This window comes from Octopus bimaculoides, chromosome 17 (assembly GCF_001194135.2).
Source record: "Octopus bimaculoides isolate UCB-OBI-ISO-001 chromosome 17, ASM119413v2, whole genome shotgun sequence".
Classification (NCBI taxonomy): domain Eukaryota; kingdom Metazoa; phylum Mollusca; class Cephalopoda; order Octopoda; family Octopodidae; genus Octopus; species Octopus bimaculoides.
In genome coordinates, this window is record NC_068997.1 from 50689389 (window position 1) to 50697568 (window position 8180).

The 8180-nt window shown below is 38.6% G+C and overlaps 1 protein-coding gene across 2 annotated transcripts in view; it reads left to right on the forward strand.

The window, feature by feature from the left end:
- LOC106874803 (coiled-coil domain-containing protein 113) overlaps nt 1-7787 on the forward strand; it is a 22551-nt gene extending 14764 nt beyond the window's left edge. For both annotated transcript variants that reach the window (XM_014922659.2, XM_052973975.1), the window contains exons 4-8: nt 469-549; nt 1120-1275; nt 1783-1890; nt 2597-2752; nt 7123-7787. In XM_014922659.2, coding sequence (XP_014778145.1) covers nt 469-549; nt 1120-1275; nt 1783-1890; nt 2597-2752; nt 7123-7191 — 570 coding nt within the window. In that variant the 3' untranslated portion in view covers nt 7192-7787. The remainder of the gene's footprint in view (nt 1-468; nt 550-1119; nt 1276-1782; nt 1891-2596; nt 2753-7122) is intronic.
- The last annotated feature ends 393 nt before the right edge of the window (nt 7788-8180 follow it).

Consider the following 8180-nt stretch of genomic DNA (forward strand, 5'->3'; position numbering starts at 1 on the left):
CTGGGGCATTGTAATTTATTTATATTGTATGTGTTGCAATTTAGGCACAGACATGGCAGTGTGGATGAAAAATTTGCTTTCCAGCCATATAGTTTTTGGTTCACTCCCACGGCGTGGCACCATGAGCAAGTGTCTTCTGCTGAAGCCTTGGGCTGACCAGAGCCTTGTGAGTGGATTTGGTAGATGGAAACTGAAAGAAGGTCATCATATACATGTGTGTGTGTGTGTGTGTGTGTGTGATATGTATATTTTCTTTTTTTCTTTTACTTGTTTCAGTCATTTGACTGCAGCCATGCTGGAGCATCGCCTTTAGTCAAACAAATTGACCCCAGGACTTATTCTTTGTAAGCATAGTACTTATCATTATATATATATATATATATGTCAGGTGTATGTGTTATACTTCATTAGACATATACTGAAATGAAAATCTAAAATTTGAAACTTATATCTCTTGTATATTGTCAGGATGCTCTCATTGAAAAATTCCGTCTGAAAATCTCAACTCAGAGAACGCAGATGAAAAAGCTCCTTCTTCAACTCAAGCAGGTACATGTTAAAATTTACTTTTAAATCTTGGTTTCAAACTTTGGCCCGGTGTTCAGGTGGTACTGGTTTTATTGACCCCGAAAGGAAGAAAGGCAAGGTTGACCTCAGTGGAATTTGAACTTGCCCGTTCCTGTCAAACCATCCAACCCATGCCAGCATTGAAAATGGACATGAAATGATGATGATGGTGATGGTGATGATGATGATGATGATGATGATGATGATGCTCAATATGAAAATTTGCATATGAACAAACTGTTAGATCTACAGGGAGAAAATGAAATTCTGTATCATTCATACATGCATTTCTTGGGGAAGGGTTTAGTAAAAACCATGAACCCTTCTACTAAGGGTTAACAGATACCATTGACCCTTCTACTTCACTGGTACTTTATTCTATTGACCCTAAAAGAATAAAAAGCAAAGTTGACCTTGGTGGGATTTGAACTTGACATGTAAGGATTTGGAAGAAATGCTGTTAACAATTCTGTCATCTCACAGCCAAAGGATTGGGAATTGAATAAAGAGATAAATCATTTATAAAATGGTTTCTCTTTTGTATATTTTCAGAAAGAAGAAATGGGTGAAGTGTTGCATGCTGTTGATTTTAATCAGTTGAAGATTGAGAACCAACAATATATGGAAAAAATTGAAGAGCGAAACCATGACCTCCTCCATCTAAAACAAGAAGCTGGGAAAACTCAACAAGCTCTAAATTCAATCAAAGTAAGATGTAGCATCTAATTAAGTTCGCTGACCACGACATTCAAATTTTTTTTCTCCTTATTCTTTCTGTTGAAGAGCATAGCTCGAAACGTTAAAGACTTTCTCTATTCTCAAGCGTTAAACTAATACATCCATTTGTTGTTTACACCACCTGTCCTCGTCTGTTGTTGTTTTCTTCGTAAATTCTCCCATACATATATATATATATATATATATATATATAATAAATGATTACTAGAACTTAATTAGATGCCACATCATCCTGTCAAGTTGTTAGAAGATGATAGGGGTTCGCTCCCCTGCTTGCAATATATGTTGGGTGCAGATTGCATCGATAACCAGTTAGAGAAAGCCTCCTCTCAGTGTTAAAATGGTAGTAATGTCGGTTTGTACTGAACAGCCATGTTGAAGTGGCAACAAACATTACTTGTTAGCAGAGTTAATACTTTCGTCTCTCATTTTTTTTATCTTGCTATTTTGCTTGTTGTTCTTGTGTATAATTTGCAGAAAAAGCTTCAAGAATTGGTGACAGAATCAAAGAAACTGGAAACAGAAATCAAGATCCAAGAAGATCTTCAAGCTAGGATTGATGCCGAATTCGAGCAGGTCACAGAAGTATGTTGGTGTTTTTTGATGTTGTTGTAGTGAGAAAAGAAGGGGGCAGTAAACAGCCCTGACTTTCTGTATCTTGTCTCCATCTGCTAAGATTTATACGGGTTGATGTTCAATAGTTTTGCGCATCTGTTGTTCAACATCAGCAGAAATATAAAATAATAATTTATTGCTTACCAACCACATGGTTCTGGGTTCAGTTCAACTGCGTGGCACCTTGGGCAAGTGTCTTCTACTATAGCCTTGGGCCGAGCAAAGCCTTGTGAGTGGATTTGGTAGATGGAAACTGAAAGAAGCCCGTCATATATATATGTATGTATATGTTTGTGTATCTGTGTTTGTTCCCCCAACATCGCTTGACAACCGATGCTGGTGTGTTTACCTCCCCATCACTTAGTGGTTCGGCAAGAGAGACCGATAGAATAAGTACTAGGCTTACAAAGAATAAGTCTTGGGGCCAATTTGCTTGATTAAAGGTGGTGCTCCAGCATGGCCGCAGTCAAATGACTGAAACAAGTAAAAGAGTAAAAGAATATGTGCATGTGTGGTGTGTGTTGGTGTGTTTACACCCTGTGACTCTTAAAAATTTCAGGCCTTGTGCTTATTGTAGAAAGGACTGCTACTGTTTTTGCTGTTGTTGCTGTTGTTGTTGTTGTTGTTGTTATTCTTCTTCTTCTTGTGGTTATCATGCTGTCATTCTATATTCCAGCAAAAACTACAAGCAGGGAAGACAAACGAAAATCTAAAGGAACATTTATCGGACTATCAGGTTCCAGCTGTCATGGATTTCGTCACCGAGTCTGCTAAACTGAGAGAACTGCAGAAAATGAAGAAAACTTGGCAGAGAAAAGTTGAAATTATTAAAGTAAACAATATTTTTATACCAGTGATATAATGGGTGGAATAAACTACGTACATCATAGATAAAGCATATCTTTACTAACCTAGTACACCCACCGACATAGTTAAGCCCTGTACGGTGGTCGGCATTAGGAAGGGCTTCTAACTGTAGAAACCAAACCAAATCAGACTGGAACCTGGTGCAGCTTTCCATCTTGCCACCTCTGGTAAAACCATTCAACTGGTACATATTCTGATGGTCTCTTTTACTGAACTGCTAGATTACAGAGATGTAAACACACCAATATCAGTTGTCAAGGAGTGGTGGGGGAACAAACACACACACAGATACTCATAATGGGCTTCTTTCAGTTTCCATCTACCAAATCCACTCATAAGGTTTTGGTCAGCCCAAGGCTATAGTAGAAGAGACACTTGCCCAAGGTGCCACACAGTGGGACTGAACCTGGAACCATGTGATTGGAGATGTAATTACATGGCAAGTGTTTTCCAGGTGTAATTGTGTGTTGAAACTGAACCCTTTGGCAATCAAATTATTCTGTCAAATATAAAACTTATTTAGTCACGTTGATTTGGGGCAGTCAAGCATTATCTCATCATCATCGTTTAACGTCCGCTTTCCATGCTAGCATGGGTTGGACGATTTGACTGAGGACTGGTGAAACCGGATGGCAACACCAGGCTCCAGTCTGATTTGGCAGAGTTTCTACAGCTGGATGCCCTTCCTAACGCCAACCACATCGTTTAATGTCTATCTTCCTTGCTAGCATGGGTGAGACGGATGACAGAAGCCAGCCAAGTAGAAAAACTACCCTAGGCTACTGTGTCTGTTTTGGCAGGATTTTATGGCTGGATGCCCTTCCAACCACTCCGCAGAATGGACTCAACTTGCTTGTGCTTGTGCCACCTAAAAAGCACTAAGTCCACTCTGCTGAGTGGTTGGTGTTAGGAAGGGCATCCAGCTGTAAAAATCCTGCCAAAACAGTCACAGAAGTCTGGTGCAGGCTTTGGACTGGCTGGACCTTGTGGTACTGTCCCACCCAAGCTAGCCTATGCAGATGGATGTTAAACAATGATGATGATGACAATGATGACGATGACCATTAAATTCACTCAAACATTTATTGTTTGCAACATATATCAAAATTTTTGTTGTTTATTGCAACCTGACCACTGAGGAAGTGTGTTGCATCTAGAAATTTCTAATTAGATTATATATTGCTTGGACTGGTTTCTTTGCTGTTATTTTTGTTGGCACAGGTCAAGCGTTCTGGTTGAGTGCACGCAGCACATGACTTTAGACATTTAGCTATCTTTCTACTGTATTCCTTCTTCGTTTGTTCATTCTCTCTTCTTTTGACATCTTTTTATGACCAATACTATGTGAGTCGGTAAATTGATGGTTTCAAGGACGGACTTTCTGGACAAGTTATAAAGGGGCAAAAAGGTGTGAGGCATCTATGTGTAGTTATGCCAATATGTGATGGTTCACCCATCAGATATGACGAAAACCTAACAGGAGATTCTTGCCTCTCACAAAATAGAAACATTTCTTATGGCATCAGTAGACAAAATAGAAAAGGTATTACCCTGGGGGATTGTGAGAGAGGTAGTAGAGTAGTAGTAGTAGTAGTAGTAGTAGTAGTAGTAGTAGTAGTAGTTGTTGTTGTGGTCATGGTAGCAGTAGTGGTACCTATTGTTGTTGGTGTAGTAGCTGTGTTGGTGGCAGAAGTGCCGATACTAGTGGTAATTGCAGTCGTAGGAGTGGTGGTGGTAGTAGTAGTAGTAGTAGTAGTAGTAGTAGTATATATACTACCAATACCAGTAAATATGAGGATATTAGCAATAATGAAAATAACTAGGACAATAATCCAAGTGGCAAGTTTGCAGACATTAAAAAGGTAAAAATAATTAGCAATAAATAGCATAATATTGCAACTAATTAAATATAATTAAAAACTTGGTTGAGTTAGAAGTAGGTAACTGAAATAGTTTTTTTCTCAGTAAATGAATTCATCCCCCCCCCCCCCATATACATGAATAACACCGATATGTAGATAAATAGAAAAATATGTTGAAAAATGATTAAGTATATGGCGGTGCTCTAGCATGGCCACAGTCATTGGACTGAAACCTATAAAAGAATAAAAGAGAGGAGAAAAAAAAAGGAAAAAGAGAAGGTGTTAAGATGCGGTATGTTTTGTAAGAAACAGGGGTGTTATCCCGTTTAGACTTGTAATTGAGGCTGGGTTTGTATTCACGTACACAGGTAGACTCAGTGACTTGTCTCAGTATGGCATCAGAGGCATGTGACCGTAGTCCTAATGCTGTGCAAGTCTGAACGGGAGATGGCTAGGTCTGGTCCAACTAAGCCAGCGTCCATTGCGGGATTTTTCTACAAGCTGAAGTAAAAGTAAGGGTCCACCTAGTTTGTTGTGGATGGAACAGACATGTGGTCATGTCATACTTCCAAAGTTATTCTTTAGTACAAGTTAGGCTCTTTTAATGCTGGGGTTGAGATCCTTGGTCTTATTGTGTTTACGTGTAAGTTTATGGGTGTAATCAGAGAGAAGCAGGGACCTTGCTAACGTAAATTTTGCCTCTAAGGAAAAGCATCAGCATAAGGTGGCATGCAGACCCCTTTGTTGAAGGACACATTAGTGGGGTAGATTCCCCTCATGTCAAAAGACCTGTCTCATTTATCATCGTCGTTTAACATCCGCTTTCCATGCTAGTATGGGTTGGACGATTTAACTGAGGACTGGTGTACCAGATGGCTATACCAGGCTCCAATCTGATCTGGCAGAGTTTCTATAGTTGGATGCCCTTCATAACACCAACCACTCCGAGAGTGTAGTGGGTGCATTTACGTGCCACCAGCATGAAGGCTAGTCAGGCGGTACTGGCAACGGCCACACTCAAAATGATGTATTTTACGTGCTACCTGCACAGGAGCCAGTCTGTGCAGAAAAAACATCATCAGGCATATTGTGAATATTAGGTTACTGGTGGTAATAGTGTACTGTCCACGTCAGTTTAGCAAAGCATTTTTTCTATATCCTAGCCTGCGTTTTAGCCAATCACTATCTTAGCATATTTGCATGGGTGTTAAAAATAATGGAAAATTCCATACAGTTTCATCCCAAATGATGGTTGTAAATTGACACGAATGAGAAATACAAACCAGAGAAGAAAACAAGTATTGGTGGAAGACGGTAGAAATTCAAGAGGAAACAGATAAATGTAGAGGCTTCAAAGATCACTTGAACCAAATACATAACTACACCCTTGACATTCAGCTTAACAGGTGGAAGTAAACTTTGTGACAGACTGAAAACTAAACATTGTGATTTGGAGAACAGCCACAATGCAAACTTTAGTCTATTGAATTGATAACAAGCATGAGTTTTATTTTGTAGTTGAGTCACAAGCCAGAATAAGAGCAGCCTTATCAGGGGGGGGGGGGTATGGGAAAAAGGAAGTGACCTATTTATTACGAGAGTGGTATTAGAGATGTGATTTGCATGTTATGCATCTAAAACAGTTTGATGTGATGGTCATTTATTTTTAGAAGCTATAGTGAGACCAGTAATGCTGCTATTATTATCATTATTATTAAAGCGGTGAACTGGCAGAATAGTTAGCATGCCTGACAAAATGCTTAGTGGCATTTCTTTCGTTTTAATGCTCAGAGTTCAAATTCTACCAAGGTCAACTTTGTCTTTCATTCTTTCAGGGTCAATGTAATCGACTAGTTCCCTCCCTCCAAATTTTTCCCATCGCTACATTCTGAGTTCTAATTCCACCGATGTCGACTATCATAGTGCTGAGAAATTAAGTACCAGTTGAGTACTGGGCTACTAGTCCCCCACCCCTAAAAATTTCAGGCCTTGTGCCTAATGTAGAAAGTATTATTATCATTATCATTATAACTACCACTACTACAACTACAAATATATAAAGAAACTTGAATCCATCCATATGTTCTGTCTGCAACATAAAAAATCAAATGTCAAAATTTTTGGAAAATCTGATATTTCTAGTATCAAAAACATGCTGTTGCTGATTGCAGGACATTCTTGAATGTAAGATCATAAGTTCACTTCTCAATCGTGTCATAAGATGCCCCTGTGCCAGTGTCACATAAAAAGAACCCAGTACACTCTGTAAAGTGGTTGGTGTTAGGAAGGGCATCCGGCCATAGAAACCATGCCAAGATAGACAATTGAAGGCTTCGTGCAGCTTTCTGGCTTGCCAGCTCATGACAAACTGTCCAACCCATGCCAGCATGGAAAACAGATGCTAAATGACGATGATGATGATATTTATTTCCAATTTCACTTATTTTTTTAATTTCTATATTTTGTCTCACAGATAAGTTACAATTCTCACCAAAAGAAATGGCTGGTACTGAAGAAATTCTCTGAAGAAATTCAAAGATGAAGAGAACCAGGACAATTCTTTCATATAACCAAATGGACATAACAGACTTTCTAAGTGTGTTTGTGTATGAGTGCCAAATTGTGGCATTTTAATAGAGTGTGCATAATTATTATATCATCAGCTTCAGAAACATATGTAACAAGCGTTTTACCTGTTCCATTCCCTCAATATTACGATGGACAGCTTACAAATTTTGCTTAAGAATTTATTGAAATTCTATGAATGGTTGCGAACATGAGGTTGTCAGTTTGCTTACTCTGGCAGACTAATTAATTGCCAGTATTTGTAATTATTTCTTATTAATTATTATGTATTGAAGAGCTGTGTGTTGAAGAATCGGTGGAGGGAGGGATGAGATTTCTTATGATGCTGTATGTCACAATGGCACCCTCTGTGAGGGGTTGAGGATCCGAGAAAGGAAAGGAAGAAGGAGTGAGTTCATATCCCTAATTAGGATGTGGTCTTTTCATACGTTTCACTCTGAAAAAAAACGTTAAAGGCAATTTAGCTGTTGATTTTAGTACATCTACACCATTGGGATATTTTAAAAAACTTTTTCCTATTACTCAAACGAAAAATAAATAAATCTAAAACTTTTTTTTTCCCCAAACTTATTTCCATTACACTCAAGCAAAAAAAAAAAAAAAATTATGAATTTCTTTCTTTTCTAAAATCCTTTCCCCACCTCCTCAGAAAAAAATCTTCCCCACAAATTTCTTTATAATTGTAATCTATGCCGTTTGAAAGGTATTTATATCAAATTTCATTAAAATATATCCATTTTCCTAAAAGTTATGAGGGAAAAAATCGGATCTTGTGAATTTTCCGAAAGCCCTCTCTCCACCCCGCGGGTTCGTTGGCGCAAATATTTGTTTTCATATTCAATTAATAAACATATAGGCGCAGGAGTGGCTGTGTGGTAAGTAGTTTGCTTACCAACCACATGGTTCTGGGTTCAGTCCCACTGCGTGGCACCTTGGGCAAGTGTC